Genomic DNA, 24,748 nt, shown 5'->3' on the forward strand with positions numbered 1-24,748 from the left:
CCCAGAAGATGAGTGTATAAATGGCTTCACACTGTGACCTTCACACACAGCGGGTGAGGTTTGTCCCATGCTGTTTGATGGCTGACGTCACCATGTGCCAAGCACCGTGCCCGCTCTAGCCCGAAACCAGCCTCCAATCGAGGTAGCTTATGACCAGTCGTTTCATCTTCTTTCCCCTTCCTCCCCGTTTTTTAAGACAGGGCGGCCTTGCTCTGCAGTTTGGGCAATCCTCCTGTTTCAGCTCCCTGCGCCACTCGGTGCAGCTGGGAGCAGAGGCAGTGCTCAGGCTGACGCAGCCTGCCAAGGAGCCGCAATGGAGGACGGTTTGCCCATGCCCTGAGGAATGAGTCCAGCCACTGTTTTGTTCAAACAGGGCCTTCGCTGGGTCAGTTCAAATGGGAACAGTATAAACAACATTTCTATTTCTGGAATGGCTTAATTTTCATTAGAACTTTAATTAAATGATCCCTTTTCTCCCCGGTCTTTCCTGTGCTTTCATTTATTAATAATTGCCCGAGTAAAGAGAATCCCATTCCAACAGCTTTCCAATTTAGCCGATCATTATCGCTGTTCTTTGTTCGGGGTTGCTGGGCCGAGGAGCTCTGATGAGGTGGCCTGTCACTGCTTCTCCGGCGGACTGAGCGCTGAACGCTGGGAAGCACGCTCCTGCCGCCTAGTGGCGGGAAGGAACGTTGCAGGAAGCTCGAGGCTGCGGGAGGCTCAGCAGCCTTGCTGAGGGAACCAGGAACCTCACCTTATGGGCTGTGGCGATCCTCCGGACATCCACCTATCTAGTTGTTTTTTTTTTTTTTTAGGACAATTTTGGAAACAAGGGGAGGAGGGCGGTACCCTGCGCTCTTAGCGGATAGGTTGCTTTTCAGCAGGAAAAGTCGGAATTAAGTCCTGTGATTATTAACGCCAAAAGGATTAGAACAATACTTTAATCTCCTGGTTCAGGTTGCTGCTGGGGAAGAAGAATCTTGATATTAATATTGAAAAGGCAAACGCTAGGAGACAGATTCTCAGCCCGAGATTTAGCAGTGCCAGTTTTGATTTTGCATCTGGGAAGGGAAGTGCTACTGCCATTTGGTGAGCAGCGGCCGGTGGCTATTACCACACAGGACAGCTTCCTACCAACAAAAGAATGATCTGGCCTGGAAAGTCAGTAGCACTCCTGCACAGAAACCCTAGTCTGAGGAAGCAGTCTGAAGGGAAGGGGTTTGCGACCCTTTGAATCTTGCTTGTTTGAGGTAAGGTTGGGGTCACACTCCTGGCAGTCTTCCTGTCTCCGCCTGCCGAGCGCTGGGATTACAGGTGTGCACCACCACACATGGTTTCATGCTGAAGACAGAGCCCGCGCTTTGTGCTGCCAACTGAGCAAGGTCACCAGGATCCCAGATACTGAGCTACTCCAGGGTGGGGAGGAGCAGCAGGTAACCGACTCAGGCCAGCGTGCTCACGGGAAGTGACGCTGAGCACTATCCACTCCACGGGCAATGTCGTGGTGGGGATTCCGTTACTGCCAGGGTTTATAGAGAATGAGCTTTTAAGCCCTCATCTCACTTACTTGATCCCAGCAATAGCCCTGTGAAAGAGGTCCGTCCATTTCGAGCAGTTGGAGGTGCTGTCGGCACGGTGGAAGCCCGGACCCTGACTGCTCGGGACACACTGCATCTTCACCGCACATTTCGTCACGGTGGCTCATCCTCCACAGCTTCGACAGGGAGGGTGGCTCACAGGTTCACTTTCTGCCTCTGCTCCCCAACATCTAAGGTTAATGCGGATTGCTGAGAATGCCCGGTTCCCTGCTCCGTCACTCCCCATGTAGAGCTTTCTCCCTCGGCCTCCATCCTCAACTCTCTTAAGTATCTGCGGTCATGAGCCCTGCTGTGTACTCCCGAGTGGGGTAGATCACAGTGAGGATTCCAAAGAGTGGATGCAGCTCCAGGGTAGCAGCTGATTCCAGAGAGAGGGATGTAAGGTTTAGGGCTGTGGACATGGAGCATTTCAGACACCCACCAGACGTAGTCTGCACAGAGCCAGTTTATTACTCCTTGATGCTTGATTCTTTCAGGAGTCTCTGTGGGCTGGTTAGTTCAAATATCTGTCCATTTATATTTACTGCATTCCTTTTTGTGGTGCTGGAAATAGAACCTGGAGCCGAGGGCTCGCGAGGCTAGTGCTTCACCACTGAACTAACCCCCAGCTGCATGTCTATTTATAATGCTGTTGGAAACACGTTGTGAAGTGGTCAGAAAGATCCTAGCTTCTTCCTATCGAGAGTGAAGTAAAATAAGCTGCGCTTGCTGGGTCTAAGAGAGACTTCCTGAGCTGAGCCCAGCCTGGCACCTGACATGCTAACACTTGCTTAGTTGATTTTCTCTCCTTATCCCAGGCCTTCTCAGCCTCCACACTACTGACATTTTGGACCAGATTTTTTTCCCCCTGTGGGATGACTTGTACGTTGTAGCGTTAGAGCATCCGCGTCTCTATGCACTTGATATCGATAGTGCCAAGCTTCTCAGATACAATTAAAAATACTTTTGGATATCACTTTATGTCCCATGATGATCGAATTCACTGAAACACAGTGCTGGAGCCTTGTTGGAGGCTCTTTAGCACACACTGTGGTCGCCATGTCTGCTAACCCACATAGCAGACAGTGTGGGAAGAGCACTAAGAGCGCCTACTGTGTATTTTCTGTAGTACGTACGACGTGGGGCTTCAAAGCAGGGCTTAGAAGTTGTTATTTGTTTGACACAGAATTTAGTCTAGGGTGTCTTAGAAGGTGCTGCCGAGCCGAGTATGATTTTAAACTCCTGACTCCTCTGTATCCGCCTCCCCAGTGTTGGGACTGCTGATGTGAGCCACCACACCTGGTTTTAGATGGTGCTGGGACTTGAACCTGGGGTTTCCTGCATGCTTCGCAATCTACCAACTGAGCTATGCCCTAGCCCATTTGATCCTTCTTGCCTGTGTGACACATGCTGGGATTACAGGCTAGAGCTCCTGCCCCAGCCAGAGGGAGCACTTTCTGGCAAGCCCTCTGTAGCAACAGGACTTAAAGGAGCTGTGTCTTACCAGTTCACCTCTGCTTAAACTGATTTCTCTAATTCAAGTGTCTTCTGTAGTGTCCTATAGATCTGGGTCTGAATTTTGATCTCTTTCTCATTACTTATGGGACGTCAGCAGAGTTACTGACCTTTTTAATGCCCATTTCTTTACTAAAAAATCAGATATTAATTATTATTTTTGAGACAGGGTCTTACTGTATTGTCCTGGATGGCTTGGAACTTACTACATAAACCAGGCTGGCTCTGAACTCACAGAGATCCTCCTGCTTCTGCTTCTGAGTACTGGGTTTAAAGCCACCAGTCCCATTTTTTTTTTTTCTTTCCAGTGCCATGTAAATGTAGGTTTTTGTTATTAGTACAAGGTATTGAGGGGCTGGGGGATGTGGGGTGAGAAATATGCTCTGCTGATATTCCCCCATTACTCCCCAATGCTTAGTGCTCGGCTTTCGACCTCAGATGGGCAGGCAGAGACTCCCGTCTATCCTCCATACATACCTCATTGTTTCTCTTCCCTCCTCTTCTGAACAGATTCCTGTGTCGTCACTGACCATCCCAAGATACAGATCAAGAACTCCACTTTTTGCATGACTGCCTATCCAAACTTGACAATGGTTAACTTCACCAGCCAGGCCAATAAGACGTTCGTCAGTGGGAGCGAAGAGTACTTCAAGTAAGCCCAGAGGATGATTTACAGACCAGAACTGTGAGGTGGGAGGGGCGGGTGGCCTTACTCTGTACTCGCCTTGCCAATGTCGGAGAGGAAGACTGTGTCTGGTTGGGCTTCCAAAAGCCATTTGCTGGGCCCTGTGGGCCTGTACATGAGGGATGGCCAAACGGCAGCAGGTAAGGATAAGCTTGGTGTTGCGGCAGGCAATCCATCCTGCTGATGAGGAAAAGGTTCTAACCTTGACTCATGTGATCCAAGCAGACATCTGGCAGCCACGTCATTTGTGTCCACTCACACTTGACCTCCAGGGAAGAGAAGCCAAAAGAAAACAGTCAGTTTCAGGCATTTAGTTTATATGAGGAAGCAGCCTTCCTTCCTTCCTTCATCCATCCCTCCTTTCCTTTCTCTCTCCTTCCACCCCTCCCTTCCTTCCTCCCTCCTCCCACCCTTCCTTTCCTTCTTCTCTCTCTCCTTTCTTCCTTTCTTCCCTCTCTCCCTTTTTCCCTTCCTCTTTTCCTTCCTTCCTTCCTTCCTTCCTTCCTTCCTTCCTTCCTTCCTTCCTTTCTTCCTTCCTTTCCCCATCCTTTCTTTCCTTCCTTTCTCACTTTTTTTTTTTTTTTTTTAATTTCTCTGCTTTCCAGAAGTGGACTCCCTCTGTCGCCCTGGCTGGTTTGGACTCACCATGTACTCCAGGCTGACTTTGAACTCTAGTATTTTCTTACCTCAGTCTTTCTGGGGCTGGGATCATAGACATGAGGCCCCACGCCTGGCTGAGTTTCATCCTTTTTTTCTGTCTGTGTTGTTGAGTGCTGAAAACAGAGTTTGGGGTTGCTCAGAGACCCTCAGCTGGGAGGTGTTATTGCTGAAATGTTTGTGGGGGCGGGGAGTGAAGGCACTTCATGGAGGGGAGTACAGTGCCCTCTAGCCAAGCCTAGCTCCTAAGCTTATATGCACACTGGTGTGGGCAGGACTGTGAGTGTGGTAACAAGAAGGTGGAGAATGGTGGGCCAAGGCAAACTGAAGGGGGGCCTTCAGGGAGGTCTGGGTTCTCAGCTTCTCCTGATCTGTCTTGAGGTGATATGAGCCAGTGCTTTTGGAGTCTCACATGGTCCAGTCTTGAGCTCTGTATGTAGTCCACTAAAGATAACCTAGCCATCTAAACTCTCCCACACCACACCCATCTCCCGAGTGCTGGGACTGTGCCTGCACCTTCATGCCCTGTTCCTGCAGTGCTAGGGATAGAAACCAGATTTGCACGTATACCAGGCAAGCACTCTGCAGTGAATACTTTTTAACCAATGTCAGCCTTGGAACATGCCTAGTACAACCTGGAGTCACTGCTTTCTGCCATTCCTACTTTCTGAAGTGGAAAAGTACAAGACTGCCTGAATACTCACTAACGAAGAGTGGTAGGGTACAGAAATGCCTGACTCCATTCTTGACAATTCACACGTTCTCTTTCCTTCTTCCCCACTTCTTTCCTTCCTCCCTTCCTTCCTTCCTTCCTTCCTTCCTTCCTCCCTCCCTCCCTCCCTCCTTCCCTCCCTCCCTCCCTCCCTCCTTTTCTTTCTTTCTTTCTTTCTTTCTTTCTTTCTTTCTTTCTTTCTTTCTTTCTTTCTTTCTTTCTTCCTTCCTTCCTTCCTTCCTTCCTTCCTTCCTTCCTTCCTTCCTTTCTTTCTTTCTTTCTTTCTTTCTTTCTTTCTTTCTTTCTTTCCCTTCCTTCCTTCCTTCCTTCCTTCCTTCCTTCCTTCCTTTCCCTTCCTTCCTTCCTTTTTTTAAAAAAACAAGATTTATTTAATTGTGTATATGTGTGTGCACATGTAGATATAGATACCTGGGTGGAGGCTAGGAGGGTCATCACATCCCTCAGAGCTGGAGTTATGAATGTCTGTGGGCTCTGTACTCCTCACCTGGGTGCTGGGATTCGAACCTTTGCCCTTAGGACTATGGAGTTAGTACTCTGAAACATTGAGCCATTCCCCCAGAGCCCACTGCAGAATTTCTATTGTGTGCCTTTCATTTATTTATTTATTTATTTATTTATTTGTTTGTTTGTTTGTTTTTGTTTTTTTGACAGAAGGTCTCATGTAGCCCAGGATGGGCTTGAACTTAATGTTTAGCTGACAATGACTTTAAATTTCTGATCCTCCTGCCTCTGCCTCCTGAGTGCTGAGACTGCAGGGCCAAACCCAGGGCTTTGTGCATGCTAGGCATGCACTCTGCCAACTGAGCCACATGCCTAGCCTGTCTGTTGTGCTTTTTGGATGGCAACTCCAGATGATGGTGCCAACTGACTAGCACAGAATCCATCTGCTGGTCACAAATGACCTCCCAGCTAACAGTTAAAGAGAACAGCGAGTGCTCACAACAGCTGTGGGTAAGAGCCAGGCCGCCAGTCCCTCAAGCTAAGTGATGGCGTTCTGAGCTCAGAGATTGAGGGAGGCACTGGGTGTGTTTAGGTTTAAACATGGCTCTCATGCTCTAATGGGAGGTTGAAGCTTGCAGATCTTCACTTCTTTTCCCCTCCCTCCCTTTCCTCTTCTTCCATCTCTGTCTGGTCCTTAGGTACTTTGTGCTGAAGATTTCTGCAGGGATTGAATATCCAGGCGAGATCAGGTGGCCCTTGGCCTTCTGCCTCTTCTTGGCGTGGGTGATTGTGTATGCTTCGCTGGCAAAAGGAATTAAGACATCAGGAAAAGTAAGAACTTGGCTTTATCTCAGCTATCTTTTCTCCCCTTCCCCTCCTCCTCTTTTGCCTCTTCTGAGACAGTCATTCTTTCCGAAACCTTCCAATCCCCTGCGGCCTTCCCATGGTGCTTGTTGTGTAAGATCGTCTCTGCTTGAGACATGAAACCTGGCAGACCTTTTGATTTACTCTTAACTTTTCTTTTTTTTTTTTTTTTTTTTTTTTTTTTTTTTTTTTTTTTTTTTTTTTTACTTATTTCCTCCAACAAATAAAAAGCCAATTTTCTCATCTCAAAGCCCCAGGGTGCATCAGGGCCTTATTGTGCTCATTTGCAAACTCCCCTTTGTGTTGCCCCTTTGTGTATTTCAGAGGACTTCTGTTTTTTTCTCAGTTTGAAGGAGAAAACTGTCGGTCTGGGAGGTGTTTAAAGTCCTCTAGTTCCAGCATGTTCTGTCTGAGCACTTGCTGAAGGAGCTATCAGGGCCCATGTATTCTCTAAGACCACTTTTCCTATTTGTAAAATGAGAGCTGGCATTGAGGCCCAAGGACCCCACTGGCTCAGGATGAGTACTGTGGTGGGGGGTGGGGGTGGCTGTAAGAAGATGCAAAATGCTGAAGGAGCCACTCAGCCATGTCCAGGGTGGCCTGTGGCTTCCTCATGTCCTTGCCTCCCATGGCTTGGACCTTAGATGAATGGCAGCTCCAATCTTCTAAGGATGCTTAGCACAACCGGCCAAGCATCTGCTCAGCCACAGTCCCATAGGCTAGAGATGGAGATGATGTGCCCTGACCATGGTTCAGCGGAAAGGATGCAATCACTTCCTAGCTGTGCAAGTATGGACAAGCCAGTCAACCGTGGGAACCTGTTTCTGAATCCCCAACCCCCTACCCTGGGGATGGTAGCCCACACCCTGTAACGTGACCAGAAGAGTGTAAGAATGCACATAAAATACCTGGTGTAGGGCAGGTCTTCCTGAATGCTAGTTCCTTTCATTTCGTTATAAGTGCCTGGTGGTCATCCCTGTTGGCATCTCAGCATCGCCGATCACTGGGGAAGCAGAGAGAGTAGACATCTTGTGGAGGGCTCTGCCTGGGCCACTGTTGATTGTTCCACCTGCAACAGTGCATCAGTTGTTTCCCAGCACCTGCTGTGGGGGTCCGCTGACTGCCATCTACAGTCTGGCTTGGCTGCCACTGTCACGCAGCCTGAAAGCAGCAGCAGGGCCATATGAACATGGGCCTAGCTCACTGCAAAGCCTGGAATCTACGTGGCCTTTTCTTTCGCTGTAAGGAAAGGAGAACCGTGAGTCTCCATTTGCATGAAGTGTGAGGATGCCAGGTTGCTTAGCCTGCCTCAGCTCTATTTATCATTGAGACTTTGGAAAGCCCCAGGGTGCATCAGGGCCTTATTGTGCTCATTTGCAAACTCCAGGACTGAAATAAATATTCTGTATGGTTGCTTGTTTGTTTTCTGAGTCAGGGCATCACTGTGCAGTCCTGACTGCCCTGGAATTTGCTGTATAGACCAGGCGAGCCTTGAACTCACAGAGACCTGCCTACCTCTACCTCCTAAGTGCTGCCTATGAGCATGCACCATCACACCTGACCTCTAAGCTTCGTTTAAGCTCTGCTCATCTGTGTTTTTGTTGGAGTGGCATTGTGGCCAGCTCTTTCAAAAGATTAGAATTTAATCTTTGGGGCTGGATTCGTGGGCTTTAGGGAATAGGAAGTTGAAAGCAGTCTGGAGCATGTAAGCTTGTTACTGACAACTGCCACACTAACCCTGTCTCACTAAGGAAGTTTCCAATCAAATACCAGTGAAGACTTCTCTCCCTCTCCAAATGAGGGCTGCTACCAGAAATAATGAACTGCACTTTTCTATCCTGCCCTGGGTTGTGCTGATATAAATCAAGGATAGTTATCTGAGAGCCAGAGAGAATGCAGGATGGAGTTGCCCCTTTGTGGCCAGCTCCTTTACAGTGGAGATTCCCCAACTGAGATGTCTCTTTCCCTGCAGTGATGTGAGCTCAGTTCCTGTAGTGCAGGACCTGAGGGGACACAGTTGGCTTTTGGAGACATGGCCTTTGACCTGGGAGAGCTCCACAGGTGATCAGCAGGCGGCCTGAAGGGCCTGAATGTCACAGGCAGACAGCCTGGCCCCTGAGGCTACTCACAGCAAAGTAAAGCTAACCTAATTAGCTGTCTGTGTGGGGTCCCTGCTGTGAGGAGGAGGGTGCCTGCAAGGGCCAGGCCAGCCAGTCATTGTCCCTCCTGCCAAGTGTGATTCATTACTGCTCACCGTTAGTTCTGACAGTAGGTATGAAACAGGGACATGCTGAAGGCCACCTGACCCAGGCAAGCAGCATGCAGAAACCCTCCACCTGCTCGTCACTCACATCCAAGCTGTAAGCCAAATGTTACCCTCTCAGTTCACCAAGAGCAAAGGGGCTGGGCCATCTACACACTGGGACCATGAACAGGGTGAGGTCTCTGCAAGTGGCAGCCTATTCATCTCACTTTCCCACTGTCAGCACTCAGCCCCTGTTTCTGGTCTGGCAGCTCACAGAATGACACTAATGAAAATAGTGATTTCGGAGTGGCTTCAGGTTTGGATCTTGGTTCAAGCTGGAAGTCCATGAGTGAGACAGTTAATCCCCTATGAGATGTTTAGCCTGGTTCTCAGCATCTTTCTCTGCAGAACAGGACTCATGTCACAACAGTCACACAGGAAGAGCTGGATCAGCTGGCTACCCTGATGCCAAGTGAGAAGTAGGGGTCTTAACGGTCCTTCCTGTCGGCCTCTGTGGACTAGGGAGTCTCTTCTCCCCTGTGGTCCTCCTGTAGTCTTTCCTTCCCAGCAGACCCGGGTCAGGTGTCCTCCCTGGTGGAGGAAAGAAATGAGCCTGGCTGTGACCAGGCCTTGCCTTGTGACAGTTCCTCATCAGGTCTCATCTCACAGCTGATGGCAAGGCTGCTAGTCTGACCAGCCTGGGGTAGAGTGATTTTTCTACCAAGGTGTCATATGTCCTTGGGTTTTGGAATGTCTGTCTGTAGGGCCTTTCCTTTCCTTCAGACTTTAAGGGAGAGGAGAGAAGCAAGTTTAGAGTTGTAGGGCTGACTGATGTCACTACCTCATTTCTGGGACCAGAAGGGAGAAGTGACTAATGTTCTGTGGTTGGAGGAGAGGTGTTACGGTCAGCATCGTAGTAGCAGAGGGAAGAGATGGCCAGCTCCTCTGGGTCTGCAGCTAGGAGGTGAGAGCTTGGCTCTGAGTGGCTGCATGTTTCAGTGATTGGCAGTTCACCTTGTGGTCCTAGGCAGCTCCTGGTCCTGGTCCTCTTTGATTACCCATCATGCCCCTCTGGCACTGTGTGAGGAGCCTGCAGTGGCTGACACATGTCCAGCCAGGTCTAGCCACTTCCCAAATTGACTCAGCTCATAAGTGGAGGAGTTGGGATTTGAACTCCAGCCCCTGTGACTATGAGGCTGAGCTGGCACAGTTCACTCCACCTGCCCCACCCCCATCTACCAAGTCTCCAGCTCAAGCCTTCCTTCACCCTGAGGCTTGATTGGCAGGTAAGAAAGTACCCCTAAGTTATCCTCATTCAACACATCCCTCAGAGCTGTTAATGCTTCCTCCAGATGTTCTTTGACACAGTCCCTCCCTCTCTGCCAGAAGTCACAACTACTGTTTGCATGTCAGGCCTCCCATGCTTTGACCTCCTCCGGCACCTCTAGTTACCCCTCTTTTCACCTTTGGCCTTGGCCTTCTTCCATGCTAGCAGTGAGTGGTCAGAGCATCACTTTTGTGTTTCTGCCTTGGCCACCCACCCTCTCTCCTCCTTCACCTTCCCATTTGCCTTCCTACTCTAAGACCAGCTTGAGCGACATTTCCATGCATCCTTCCTCCCAGGCTGGGCATTGGATACTCCCCTTGAGTTCCACGTGTCTCTTCAGCCCCTATTCAGATACAGGGTCTTCTCCGTTTCGTATCCTCTCTCTCTAGCTGTGTCTGTCATAGCAGCCAGTTCACGCCAAGCCCTGCATGGATGCCTGTGAAACTTAACTGTATTTAATGGCCCTCTCAGGGTCAGGCCCTGTGCCTGCTTCCATATAGCAGCTTGTGTGCTTCTCAGTGTTGTTTTAGGACAGTGCTTTGTACCACATTACAGGTACACCAACTGAAGTTCAGAGGCCTTAGGAGCCTGCCCAAGGTCACACCTCACTGTCAGAGATTGGATACCATTTGAGTAGAAACATGTCTAATTTTAGAATCACAATCTCTTCACACAGGGAGAGTATTACCCAGGGTATCTGTGTAAGCCAGGATAGAAGGTCTAAGCCAAAAGGATTTATCTAATGGTGAAATTTGGGCCCTCCAGCAGACATGAGGTAGAAATTTTGGGGATTGTAGCACAAAGCCTCCCTCCCCACCTGTGGCTTATCTTGATCACTTGGTAGCTAGACAGGGTGACACCTTCTCCCAGTCTCCTGTGTCCTGGCTTCCTCACTCCAAAGCCTTGGGTTGCCCCTCTTGATGCTTTCTTCACCATAATGCTTGGCTGACAGAAAAGGAAGTGCCCTCTGTTCTCTTCCATCTGATCTCAGTGCTGTCAGAGCTTGGGAAGACCTCGGTGTTGGACGTATGTGCCTGGATGGCAGGTCCCCCTCACCTCACCTTAGTGATGTCCTCAGAGACACCTGCTCACTATCCTCTCCATCCCTCCACTCTTCCAGGTGGTGTACTTCACAGCCACGTTCCCTTATGTTGTGCTGGTCATCCTCCTCATTCGAGGGGTCACTCTGCCTGGAGCTGGAGCTGGCATCTGGTACTTCATCACGCCCAAGTGGGAGAAACTCACGGATGCCACGGTGGGCTTATTACTCCATTTATAGTGGACTGGAAGTGGGGGCGATGGGGAGGCGCCCTCAGGGTGGGCCACGCTTATGGGTGTGGAGCAGAGGGGGCCGCTCTTCCCTGCCCCCCACTGGGGATCCCCATGCCTACTTCTTCATGTCTGTGAGAGAGACTTCAGTGTGCTAGGGTGATGCTAAGGACTTTCAGATTTTAGAGCAGTGGCTTTTGAGCTGCAATGGCAGTACAGGCCTTAATGATGTGGGGGCCACCTCACACCACTTGTTACTAATTATAGAGTAGAAGCAGAGCTTTGCTGGCTGGAAAATCAGAGCAGGCCTTTGATTTTAAAGGTCCCAGACACACTTGAATACTTTCTGCACATGGATGTGGGACCAGCACATACTTGAACTTTCTGTTTGTCAGGTGTATGTACATCACACTCTAAAAAATTCGCCCTCACCCACACCCCTCCCTGTGAGGGGTAATTGTGCAACTGTAGATGAATTTTCTCACCTTTGTGAAAACTCTGCTTTTTCAAAAGTACATTAAAAACTTCATGGCAAGGATTGAGCTTGACTGCACATACCACAAAGTTTCCAGGTAATGGTAGCATAAATAAGTTAACAGTTGATGTCACTCTTGAGGAAGCTGGTCAAGGGCCAGCTCAGTCTTCTGTGATATCACGAGGGTCTGTTCTTTCCTCGTCACCATTCTTAGTGAGTAGATGACCTAGAACTGCTGGTGCGCCCGCCATCACATCATCATTCCAGATAGCACAGGTGTGAGAGGAGAGGCAGAGAAGGGGAGTCCCTCTCTTTCAAAGAGGAGAGCCTGCAGAGGTTCCACATAGCAATTTCTTTTCATCGCATTGGCTGGAGACTAAGTGACACGCAGGTCTTCTGCTCTCCCTCCCCACCGAGCCTCCCTGATGGAGAAGCTGGACATGGGACTGATTTTCAACCAAAGGTTGTTTCTGAGAGGACAAGAATGGGTGCTGGGTAGAGGCGGCCTCACACTTGAAATTTTCCATTATTTTAAGCACATTAAAACATTTATTATGCATTTATTTATTTGTTTGTTTGAATCTCTCTCTCTCTCTCTAGGTCAGAGCACATGTTTTGGGACTCTATTCTCTCTTTCTGCTCTGTTCTGGCCCTCAGTTGTTGTGGAAGCTGACTTTGAGCACTAAACTTTCTCACCAGCCCCCCGAAGGACAATTTTAAGACATAATTAATTGATGAAGATAGGTCCATTGTAGAGACCATATACACACAGTGTACAAAGGCCTGAGTGACCTGAGATTTATGGATCACTCTCTAGAGCCAAGCTGAGGAGGGAGGTGGCCTCATGGAGTCTGTTCGCTCTGTTGCTACTCTTCTAAAGAGTAGGGACTGTGGAATTTCAGGCCTTGAGTGGTGGTTGTCATAGCACATAGGACTGTCAGTTAAAATGGGTTTTTATTTTGTGTTAATGACTATGTTTTGTTGTCATAGACTGGTGTGTGTGTGTGTGTGTGTGTGTGTGTGTGTGTGAGTGTGTGTAGGTGGGTTGAGTACTTTGTAAGAGGGCTGTTGTTTTCTGTCTGGCATTAATCTGGTGAGACATGTAATTTGGACCTGGACCAAGATGGCAGAAAGAGAGAACAGACTCCCAAAACTTGTACTCTGACAGACACACACACAGTAAATGTGTAGCACTTAAAATATTGCAACGGTAGATATTAAGCTCGAGGCTGGCAGAGCCCACATCTGCCCTGCACTAGTCGCTTTGTCCGCTCAGAAAGCCTGCTCGGGGACTGTCCTGGTCCTTACTTCAATTCCATGGAGTCAAGCATGTCACTGGAGGCTGCACTCCTCGGTGATCTGACTCTCCTCCTCCTTTTCAGGTGTGGAAGGATGCTGCCACTCAGATTTTCTTCTCCCTGTCTGCGGCCTGGGGAGGACTCATCACTCTTTCTTCTTACAACAAATTCCATAACAACTGCTACAGGTACATGGGGACATGTGATCCAGAGGGTGCAGGCCAGCAAACTGAAGCCTCAGCACACACCCAGTGCAGTGCTATAGATTCACCGTGGGCTCAGGGGGAACCGCTGGCAAAGGCTGCTCAGTAACTCTGTCTCAGCAGACCCCACTGACCATGGCCCTGATTGGGGGCTCAGAGTTTAACTACAGGAATCAGTGTGTCCCTGAAGAGGGTCATTATGGCTGGCTGTGTCCTGGGGAAAGTCCATGTATACAGTCATGGAGTAGTCATGTATGTCGGAAGGTGATCACTTGATAAATGCTTTTCAAGGGGTTTCATGGGAAAGACTGCCTGATAGAGAGGAACAGACAGCATGGAGCTAGGAAGCACCCGAGGACAGCTTTGCCATGTACTACTAATGCAAGGTACAGGCAGGATGTGACCCTTCTGGCCATCTGGTTTCTCATCTATAGAGCACAGAGTGTAGTTTTGTGGGTGGGAAGTGATGCATGCTGTTACCAGAGGGGTATTTTTCACATAGTAGGTATTCAGCAGGCAGCAGCAGTCACTGTCATCATTGGAGATCAAGATGCAAGAATCAGGATGCACAATTCAGCCCATAATGCCTTGAAGGACAGGTGCCAGACTCAGGCATTTGAACAGTTTTGGTCACACGGCTCAACAGCTGCCGAGGCCAACTGATCTGGACTCCATCAAGGGTAAAGCATTGCATGTGCCTCAAAGGACATGGGCTTCACGGCACTGCAGCAAGGACCTGGACAGAGAGTGAGAAAGTTGACTCAAATGCTCTTCCACTACCAACTAGTCCACAGCCCTCCCTTGATTCAGTTTGCTCTTTAGGGAGCGCAGGGGTTTGTAGGGCAGATGTTTCTTCACACTTGCTTTGTACCAGGCAGAGGGAGCTGCAGACATCACCTTGTACTGTGGTCACAGCCCCTGAAAGAGAGAGGGGAAGTCATTGTTACCACTGTAGTCAGAGTGGAAGGGGGGGGGTGAGCTGCTCAGGGTCATTTTAAGTTCTGCACAAAGCTTACTAGCAGCCAGGTGTGGTGATCATAGGGCCATGCTTGGATGAGTAATTGGGTCACAGGAGCTACCATGGGAAATATGCTTTCACTCAAAATTGCAAGTGGTTGCCACAACAGAGAAAGAGACAGAGACAGAGACAGACAGAGACAGAGAGAGGGACACACACACAGAGAGACAGAAAGAGAAAGGAGGAGGAGCGAAAGGAGGAGAGAGAGGAGGAGGAAGAGGAAGACTAAGATTTCAAGGCAGGCCCAATGCTCCATCTGTCTGTGGCCTCACATTTGAGTCTGGGGCAGGCTGAGAACCCCTGGCCATGTCACCAGCAGAAGGCTCTAGAGCAGCGGCTCTCAACCTTCCTATTGCTGTGATCCTTTAATACAGTTCCTCACTTGTGGTGACCCCCAACCATAAAATTGCTTTAGTTGCTACTTATTAACTGTACTTTTGCTACTGTTATGAATCATAATGTAAATATTTTTGGAGATACAGTTTTTTTTGTCAAAGGGGTCATGACCCACAGATTGAGAACCACTGCTCTAGAATGGAGTCAGTGATGCCTGTCTCTGTTGTTTTCCTATTGTTTCTCGTGCCCTTCTTAGCCCTGTGACCCCCTAACCCCAGCCTGCCCTCATAATCCTGATGTCATTTCAGTGTCCCACTGCATACTGGGTTCCTGTCTCAGAGATCTCCAAGATCCCGTTACCTCCTTTTTTACTGTGACGGCTGGATTATCTCCTATCATGATCTAGTCATTTCGAGCAATCATTACAAAAATACTTTATACTCGTTAATTTATAAACAATGGGAAATTATTGCTCATATTTGTAGAGATTGGGACTCCAAGGCCAAGGTGCTGGAAGAATCTCCCTCCGAGCTTCACACACCAGCGGGTATCAGGGCAGCACACCTCTCACAGCCTCTCTCTCAAAGGCGTCCTATTCATGGGGTGAACCATTCTTCCAAGGCCCTGCCTTGTGACCTGACCACACTGAGGACTGAGCTTCATCATACTAATTTTAGGGCGACATGAGCATTTAGCCACTGTGATTTAGCTATGCCCCTGTTCCAAGCATAAGGAACTAGAGCTTCCCCACAGGGGTCTTGGGTGGAGCTGTTATATAATGTATAATATTTTTCTTAATTCTATGAGAATGTTATACAGTGTATTTTGATCCCTTTTCCCCCCTCCTCTCAAGCCCACCTGCTCCTTCCAACCTCCCTCCACTTTGTGTCTTTTTATTGCTAGAGGAGATTATCTCATAGCAGACATCCTGGTTCTCTGGCTGTGACAGTCTTTCTCCTTCTTCTGTGATGGTCTCTGAATCTTGGGTCTAGAGATTATGTTGTAGATGTATCAGCTGGGAAACTGGAGACCGACACTTCACAATTGTTCTCTGCATCTTGCCCAGTTGTGGTTTTCTCCAGTGGGCTCCTCTGTTGAAAACAGAACAGTCTTTGAGGAGAGGTGAGGGCTACACATTTATCTGTGGAAACAAGGATGAGTATTTAGAATACAGTTAGAAATTATACTGGCTTAGAAAAGTGGCATTTGAGTCTTTTGGGGTGTTTTGGGTTGACAGAAGGGCATCTGTGCTCAGAACTGCTTGCTTCTTTCTTTGGCTGTATATATGTATGCAGACTATGTGTCCATAGGTGGACACACATGCACATGGGTACACATGGCTCACGTTTGTCCTTCTCTGTCCTCTCGCACTCACAGAGTTCACCTAATGTCAAACTCTGATCTCTTCCTTCCAGGGACACGTTAATTGTAACCTGCACCAACAGTGCCACTAGCATCTTTGCTGGGTTCGTCATCTTCTCTGTCATCGGCTTCATGGCCAACGAACGCAAAGTCAACATTGAGAATGTGGCTGACCAAGGTACAGGGCAACTGTCACCTCCTGGTTCAGAACAGGCTCCTGACCCGCCTCACGAACTCCTGATTTACGCTTGCCAGGAACTGGGATGGATGGAAATGGGGTGCTCAAGTGTGTGCTGGTCACTTGACAGAGTGACCAAGACATGCTCCAGTGGGAAGCTCTTCAGACTTAGAGCTGGCCTTCATAAGCCAGGGGTTGTTTTTTGTCTGTTTCTTCTTCTTCTGTTTTTATTTTTTTGTTTTTCTTTTGTGTTCCTTGCTCTCTAAACCTGCTCCAGCCTGTGTTGGTTAGGGCTGTGTCTGTGATAACTGTTAGACACAAGCAGTTCATTAGGCAGCCCACAGCTGCACTGGTGTCCTCGGCAGACCACAGGGCTGTAGAAACTGAGTGCTGACGCTTAATGAGCTCAGACTTCAGGGACGCTTGTCCTTACGAAGCACTTTCCTAATTGTTAGGTCAAGTCTGTTCTTAAGGCTCTCTGCTTAGATAGCATTGCAGACCTGCAGTCTTCTCCAGAGTGAGTGGAAAGTTGGGTGGTGGTGATGGTGGGGGAGCTGGAATGTTTACACTGCTCCCAAACAATGCTAACATTTGCATAGTGCTTTTGAGTTTGTAAGGAGCTTTCATTTCAGCACATTTAACTTGTAGTTCCAGGGCGGCATTTGCAGAGGAAGCATTTAAGATTTTTATTAACTTTATTTCTACTCCACCTGGTTCTACAGAGGATTAGGATATTGAAAGTCTGTGGCCACTGGGGGCCTTCATTTCGGAGATTGCTGATGATTCTGGTCAGATTCTGACCAGCATAGAGACTTCAGTGTCTCTATGAGGCATGACCATGAGCCCCAGACCCTCCAGAAGGTGGGGGGCTTGTCTGGCAGCTGTCCTGCAGTGGCTCCCTGTGGTTCTGAGTAGACACAGAGGAGAGCCATGGTCACCTTTTGGGAGGGCTGTCCCAGTCTCTTCCTGCTCACCAGGTATAGATCACTGCTTCCGTTTGTGCCCACAGAGCCTCAAAGAGTGACGGTTCCAGCATGTCTCAGGGGTGTCATTAACTTTCCCCAGAGACAGTGAGAGCCCCCAGGGGTGACATGGTATCAGTGAGCTGTGCAGTGCTTTCTCCTGATTGAGAATTCTCCAACTTGATGTGAGGCAGGAGATGCCGAGAAGGCCTTCTTTTCCTCAGGCACAGAGCCACCCCCAGCTGTTCTGTAACCTCAATTTCTTGCAGCAGAGTCATCGAGGCCAATAGTTTCTGCCCTACTTTCTAGACTATCTGAGACATTTCACTTAAAAAAATAAAACAAAAAACTATCTTGTTGAAAATCAGTATATGAACTGACAACTGGAGACACACAGGCCACTTAGGCTAGCTGCCCTGAGCTGTCTCCTGTCCCAGCAGGGTGAGGGAGGTAGCATTAACACCCAGATAGAAATTTGTATATCTTCCATGTGCAAAGCAGCAGAAATCCCAGCATGCCCCTCTCAAATTCCCTTTTCTGCAGTTGCTCACTTCGCTTGTCCGTTCCACAGGAAGATGATCTCACCTAACTCAGGCCAGGGAACGGTGGGGCTCATTCCCCAGGAGGGTATCAATGAGTACTGAGACCTGGTCCCAAACCCCTAGTGAGGCTCACATATGATCTTTTAAACATTTTTTTATTATATATTTTTAATTGCTTTTTATTTTTGAGATTATAACATAATTACACAATCCCCCCCCTCTTTTCAATATACCGCTCCTTGCTCTCTTTCAAATTTATGGTCCCTTTTTAGTAATTGCTTTTGCTTGCTGATATGTTCATGTTTACACATGTACATAGGTAACCTGTTTGGTCTGCATAATGTTACTTGTATGTATGTTTCCAGGGAAGAAAGACCATTGGTATTGGATAACCAGTTGATGTGCTCTTTCCTGGGGAAGACTATTTCTCCTGCTCTCAGCATTCCTCGGTTGCTTGTAGTTTTTCTTTTTTTAGTCTGGTTGGAGCCTCATGAGCTCTTCCCTGTCTTCTTCGGAATGTCTGTTGTTGTCCTTGTTCAGCTCGTGTTTAGGCAGTCATGTTGCTGAGCCTTTAGGGGTGCAGCTCACACACATTTTTATCTGTTCTTCCTAAGTGTGTCTCCCCTTACCCCAAGGAGGATGTGTGCAGGTCTGATGAGTGGGGTCAGCTTCACTCCAGCCTTGCTGAGCAGTATCAGCTATCCACGTGCAGGACAGCTGCTGATCCAAACACTGGCCACTGTGTTAGGATTGTCACTCAGAAGAGGCAGCTTCCTAGTTAGGCTAATTGGTTGCAGTGACTACTTCTTCCTCAGGGAGGTTCCTTCAGTGTCTCTATGAGGCGTGACCATGAGCCCCAGGCCCTCCAGAAGGTGGGGGCTTGTCTGGCAGCTCTCCTTAATGTGGCTCCCTGTGGTTCTGTGTAGGCACAGAGGAGAGCCAAGGTTATTGACCCCCCTTCAAAGCAGTAACACCCAAAGGATAGATGGAGGTCAAACATCACAGTTAAGTTATGTGGTGGCAACCATCCCAGGGCTTTTGTGTCAGCTTCCCGGGCTGGCATTCTAGGGCTGTGTTGGAGACCTATTTTCAACTGTAGTTTAATATAGACTTTTCTTTTATGGTTCACATTAGGAGCCTGTAGAAAGCTGGCTCTTCAGTCTGTTCAATAAATGTATAGGACACGGGATATCTTAGGCCTTCACAATTTTATATTTTAAATGCCCGGAGGCCTAATGGAACATTAGGAACCAACAACCCAATAAATTCCAATTTAAGAAAGTGCTGTTATGCAGCCTGGAGAAATGGCTCAGCAGTTAAGAACACTTGTTGTTCTTTCAGAGGACCAGAGTTCAATTCCCAGTGCTTATGTCCTGCAGCTCACAACTGCCTGTAACCCAGCCCCAGGGGAGCTGATGCCCTCTTCTGGACACTGGGCACCTGTGTGCTAAGAAAACTCAAGCTCAGTCCCCACCCCCTTTCCGACAGCCTGTGGTACTCTTAGAAAGCCATCGTCCAAGGGCTCTGCTCTCTAATTTCAGTAGTTTTCTGTATGAGTTATCTTCCTCCTCACTATGACAAAATAATACCTGACAAATGCAACTTAAAGGAGGGAGGGTTTTTCTGGTTCATGGTTTGAGGGGATGCATTCCTCATGGTGGGGAAGGTATGATGACAGCTACTTGCTGCATCTGGTCACTTTGCCTCTGCAGTCAAGAAGCAGAGGAGAGAGAGAAAGAGGGAGAGAGAGAGAGAGAGAGAGAGAGAGAGAGAGAGAGAGAGAGAGAGAGAGGCTTGTGCTCATCTCACTTTCTCCTCCTTATTTAGACTGGGACCCCAGCTCATGGATAGTGGCACTCATGCCAGTTGGCCCAACATAGAGACTGTCTCACAGACATGCTCAGAGGATTGGTCCCTAGGTGACTTTAGATCCTGTCACGATGAAAAAACTGATCTCCAAATTATCCCATTTCATCCCAGTTGTGAGAAACAAAGCTGTCTTCAGACACTGCCAGGTACCCCTCAGGGCTCAATTGTCAGCAATTCTACTAGAGGGTAACAATTATCTTTGCCTCCAGTTCAAATAATAGGATGCAGTTTCTTAATATTTGCATGGGAGGCAGCATGGTCTAATTAGCAGAGATGGGCACAAATAACAGACAGTGGAAAGAATCTCAGACATGTAATAGTTCAGGATCTCAGTGGAGAGAAGGCTTGTGGGCTCTGGGAGAGGGGCTTTGAGCTGGGCCTCTCTGTCACTATCTATCTTGTTTTTTTCTAGGGCCAGGCATTGCATTTGTGGTTTACCCAGAAGCCTTAACCAGGCTGCCTCTCTCTCCATTCTGGGCCATCATCTTTTTCCTGATGCTTCTCACTCTTGGACTTGACACTATGGTGAGTTCCTGTCCCTCCCACCTCTGCCCCTCCCCCTTTAAAGACTCCACTTTCCATGATCCCAGGTCCAGCCTGCAGGCAAGACTTAGGCTCACAGTTTATTGAGGCTTTTCTTGAGTAATGTCAGGATGGTGAGGCATTTGTCTAGAGTCATGGTAACTTTGTGTGTGTGTGTTTAAGACAAGATCTTAATATGTAGCCTAAGATAGCCTTGAACTCCTTAGCCCATTTCCTCAGCCTCCTGAATTACACATGTGTACCACCACACCCAATTTAACCTCACACGTTTGGTGATCATGTGATGGTGTGGAGGAGCATTCCTCTCTCCTCCATTCCCTCTCTTTGATCTCTGTGCCAAGTTTAGCCTGCACCATCCCCTCCTTGGCATCATTTTGCCAAAGCAAATTTTGTAGGGCAGCATAAGGGATGATAATATGAAGTCAATTTTAGGAAAATTGCTTCGAGGCTGAACCTACTACAAATCATGCTGACAGGTGCTCAGAGTTTAGTCACTGGGTGCAAAGAGGGCTCTTCCTCAAGTAGGAGATCAAATGGTGGAGAACTAGAGGAGAGGAATTTGCATCTCATGAATACAAAACGAAGCTAAAATGTCCTGATGGATGATTGTAGTGCCTTCCTCCAGGGGCTGGAGGTAAAGCTTCTGAAGCTCATGCATTGCTGGAGTTCTCCTGACTTTGTGTGTTGGCATCCAGTAAGGTCATTTAGACCCATCAAAGGAATGGCACCATAAAACCCAGCCCTAACCCAAGCACAGCCCTCTCTAGCGACACACACAAAGGACTCTGGAGGGTGGTTTTGAGGGGGGACAGCTGAGCTTGAATGCTTTTTTCCTGGTACTGTTTCAGTTTGCCACCATTGAGACCATCGTGACCTCCATCTCGGATGAGTTCCCCAAGTACCTGCGCACACACAAGCCTGTGTTCACCCTGGGCTGCTGCATCTGTTTCTTCATTATGGGCTTTCCGATGATCACACAGGTGAGCGCCCTCTGTGTGTGGCCAGACGTGGTGGGGGATGCATGATGACTGCCCAGTGATCGCTTGAGGGTAGGAGCCTATTGTGCGCAGGTGATCATGGGTCTGGTGGGAGACGTGCGATGGCTGTCTGTATTCAGTCAGTTGGGAGCCTGCAGCCATAGGCTGTCGTCCTGTGCTGGCTTTCTATTGGTGTGTTCTTATTTCTCAGACTTCACACACAGAGCCAAATCATTGCCATTTCCATTGATGGCGGATTCAATAATGATTCTGACCACACAGGGAAATATGTCATCTTGGCTTCTAGCAACGCCCCTAGAATCTTCATAATTGAGATGTAGTCTTCTTGAGCCAACAAGACAGGTGTGTCCTACTTAATGGTAACAGAACCAGCCGGTGCGGTAGCGCATGCTTGGAATCCCAGCACTCAGGGAGGCAAAGGCATGTGGGTTCTCTGTGAATTCGAGGGCAGCCTGGTCTACAGAACAAGTCCAGGATAGCCAAGTCTATACAGAGAAACCCTGTCTCAAAAACAAAAACAAAAACAAAAAAAAAAAAACAAAACCAAACCAGAAGTGGGAACATCTAGATTTATCCACCAGTATATTAATTGCTATATATAAGCACTAATGTCACTTGAGTTTTTTCCTAGTCCTGAAAGTGTTAGCAAATTGCATGTTGATACTTCGGGCATACAGAGTACTTGTTCTCTCTGTGACTATGAACAACCCACTCCTCTGGGCCTTCGTTCTTGAATCTATAAAGTGATGGAGGAATGAGATGCTCTCCAAGCCTCATCTGTCACAGGGAAACTTAAAGAGCAAGGCAGAGAGAGAGAGAGAGAGAGAGAGAGAGAGAGAGAGAGAGAGCGCAGAATGTGTGAAGAAGGCCCATTGTATTAGAGTTCTCTAGAGAAACAGAACTGAGAGGTATCAGCTTATGCCATCTGTTCAGAGTGGTCCACACAAGTGGTCTCGTACTTGAGGGCCTGAGAATCCAGTAGTTGCTTGGTCCATGAGGCTTGGTGCCTCAAGCAGTCTCAGTCTGGTGCTGAAGACCTGGAAGCTTCCCGGAGAGCTGGGTTCACCCTGGGAGTCCGGAAAGGCTGCTTATGAAATCAGCGAAGGAGTTGGAGGCAACAGGTACATTACTCTGGGGTGAGAGGGAAGGCCAAGAGCTCGAATACTCTTCCTCCTTCTGTGACCTTTTACATCTGGGCACTGCATGTGAAAGGGTGGGTCTTCCCAGGCAAAGTAAGGTTTCAGGAAAGTTCCTCAGTGAGGCTCCTGCTCAATGATTCTAAAGTCAATTCACAGCCATAGCTAAAGGTCACCTGAGGGTCAGTCAAGCGCATCTACATGGGTAGAAGTGGTCATTGACAGCTTACAGCAAACAAGTAGCCAGGCAGCTGCTCATAGCTTTCTTAGACGTTGACCTTTGCCTTAGAAAAAAATAAGATATTAAGCCAGCTGTTTGTGCTTGCTTTACTGATTACTGCACAGGCCATTGAGGGATGTCCTGCCAAGTCTCTATTTTACATGACTAGTCCAGGTGTACATTCCTGCTATGGGGCAGGGAGGATTCTGAAACTGCTGCTCCTCTGGAGGGAGAAGAGGAGCCTGGCCAAGGGGTCCTAATTTGATGGTGGCTTTTTTCTCTCCTGCTAGGGTGGAATCTACATGTTTCAGCTTGTGGACACTTATGCTGCCTCCTATGCCCTTGTCATCATTGCCATATTTGAGCTTGTTGGCATCTCCTATGTGTATGGTAAGGAAATGCTGTGCCTATTGCCAAAAAAGAACCAGAGTGTACGGTAGGCCTTCCTGGAAAGTATGTTCACCATATTTAAAGGATTTCAATGCCTCTCTTTCTGAGCTTGCCTCAGGATCACTTCGGTGAAATTGAATGAGAAATCAAAGGTGACTGGTGGCGAATCTTAGCAGTGTGTGCCAGAAAAATCGCAGGACTTGACCTTGGGTATGGTTAATGCCTGTGTCCAGTGACCAGATAAAGAAGGAGGGCTCCTTTGTTGATGTAATGTTATTCTTAGTGTTGGTGATGTCAGTGCCCATGTGCTTGAAGGTGGCTCCTGCTAGTCCCAGGGTACCAAAGGCCACTGGATCGCAGAGCCTTCCAACCACAATAAGCCCATGCGGAACTTGCCATAGAGTGTCCAAGTCCCAGGTTTTCCCTGCAAATTCTCAGTTCCTTAATGGTTTACTTGTTCTGCCATCACCATAGCAACATGCATCCCATCCACTGGAGCTATCATCAAGGATACAGGATGGCAGCCACCAGATGTCATGTCTGCCCTTTGTGCATAAGTGTTTGTCCTGGAGGTCACATCACAGGCCTCCTGGTCAGTCTGCCCAGTTTGGCTCAGGTAACTGTGAGTCCTTTGTGCCTAGACATCTTAGAATGGTCACTGGATTAAGAGGCCTCTTAGCAGGGGGATAAAACTTTCAAGGTTCAAGGTTCAATGATCTAATTGTATTGCAATCCCCAAAAGAGATAGTAACTTGTTATAAGAGAAAAGTAAGTGACACGAATTGCTTGAAATCGAGGATACAGACCATCATTCGAGGAGACCAGAAGTGTCTGCAGAGTTCTGTCCTTCAAATCGAGGACAACACACTCCCAACTTCTGTGTGTCCTGTGGACAAGTGTCTCGGTTCTCAAGTGATTGTTAGAGTACTGAGAGGTATGCAGCAGTTACTGGCTTTCCTGGAAATCTCATTAAAATAAAAGAGAAAAAAATAGAGCAGAAAATCAGGGTAGGAAATGGAATTCTTTCATGTAAAACGTGGGTGCCCTAAAAACAGGAAGAGGCTACAATCGTTAATTAAAAAGAATTGCCAGGCGTGGTGGCACACACCTTTAATTCCAGCACTTGAGAGGCTGAGGCAGGTGGCCAGCCTTGTCTACAAAGTGAGTTCCAGGGCAGCGGGAGGACTACCCATAGAAACCAACCATCCAAACAAATCATGTGTAGTATAGTGTATATGTGGGTCTGAGACTGGTGTGAGCACCAGTGCAGTGCCCATAGCGGTCAGAAGAGGACGCTGGGTCCCCTGGATCTGGAGTTACAGATGAGCCACCTGGTGCGGGTGCTGGGAGTCAATCGCTGCTTCTCTCTAAAAGCTGTCTGCTCTTAAGCACAGAGCCAGCACTCCAGGCCCACAATTACTTTCAGATGGAAGTTGAAGAGAAATTTTTATAAGACTAGAGATCATCTTCTCACTGTAGGGAGAATTTAGTTCCTGGAAAGAGGAGGGGCTTTCTTTGCAGCCCATCTGCAACCAGGCCTACGGGGTGAAGGATATTCCTTTTACCTGTTTCCTGGGTGCTAATTGCCACAAAAGGCACATTTGCAAATGTGCTTTCTTGTAAAACAGGCCTGTTCATCCAGGCTTGAAAGCAATTAACCAGACACTTTTTAACATGTCTAATTTTAGAAGTTAATTGTCTTCTCCCCCAAACCTTAAGCAAATCTGGTTGAGAAGATATAAGAAAACTGGAAACACTTCAGTCTTTGGGCTATGCTAATTTTCCTGGGCCTCCGTTAACTGCTATTTAACTTTTTTATGGTCATACTAATTTGTGGTTCTGTGACCAGCATATCGGGGCTCCCCCTCTCTGTGAGGACCGCATCTTGAATATACCTGGATGAGT

The 24,748-nt window shown here is 48.1% G+C and overlaps 1 protein-coding gene across 2 annotated transcripts in view; it reads left to right on the forward strand.

Moving 5' to 3' along the window:
- Positions 1 to 24,748, forward strand: part of Slc6a5 (solute carrier family 6 member 5) — a 49,004-nt gene that overhangs the window by 11,425 nt on the left and 12,831 nt on the right. For both annotated transcript variants that reach the window (XM_021642236.2, XM_060367218.1), the window contains exons 6-13: positions 3,603 to 3,744; positions 6,307 to 6,439; positions 11,165 to 11,299; positions 13,171 to 13,274; positions 16,059 to 16,183; positions 19,969 to 20,081; positions 20,948 to 21,079; positions 22,744 to 22,843. In XM_021642236.2, coding sequence (XP_021497911.1) covers positions 3,603 to 3,744; positions 6,307 to 6,439; positions 11,165 to 11,299; positions 13,171 to 13,274; positions 16,059 to 16,183; positions 19,969 to 20,081; positions 20,948 to 21,079; positions 22,744 to 22,843 — 984 coding nt within the window. The remainder of the gene's footprint in view (positions 1 to 3,602; positions 3,745 to 6,306; positions 6,440 to 11,164; positions 11,300 to 13,170; positions 13,275 to 16,058; positions 16,184 to 19,968; positions 20,082 to 20,947; positions 21,080 to 22,743; positions 22,844 to 24,748) is intronic.

This window comes from Meriones unguiculatus, chromosome 14 (genome assembly GCF_030254825.1).
Source record: "Meriones unguiculatus strain TT.TT164.6M chromosome 14, Bangor_MerUng_6.1, whole genome shotgun sequence".
NCBI lineage: Eukaryota > Metazoa > Chordata > Mammalia > Rodentia > Muridae > Meriones > Meriones unguiculatus.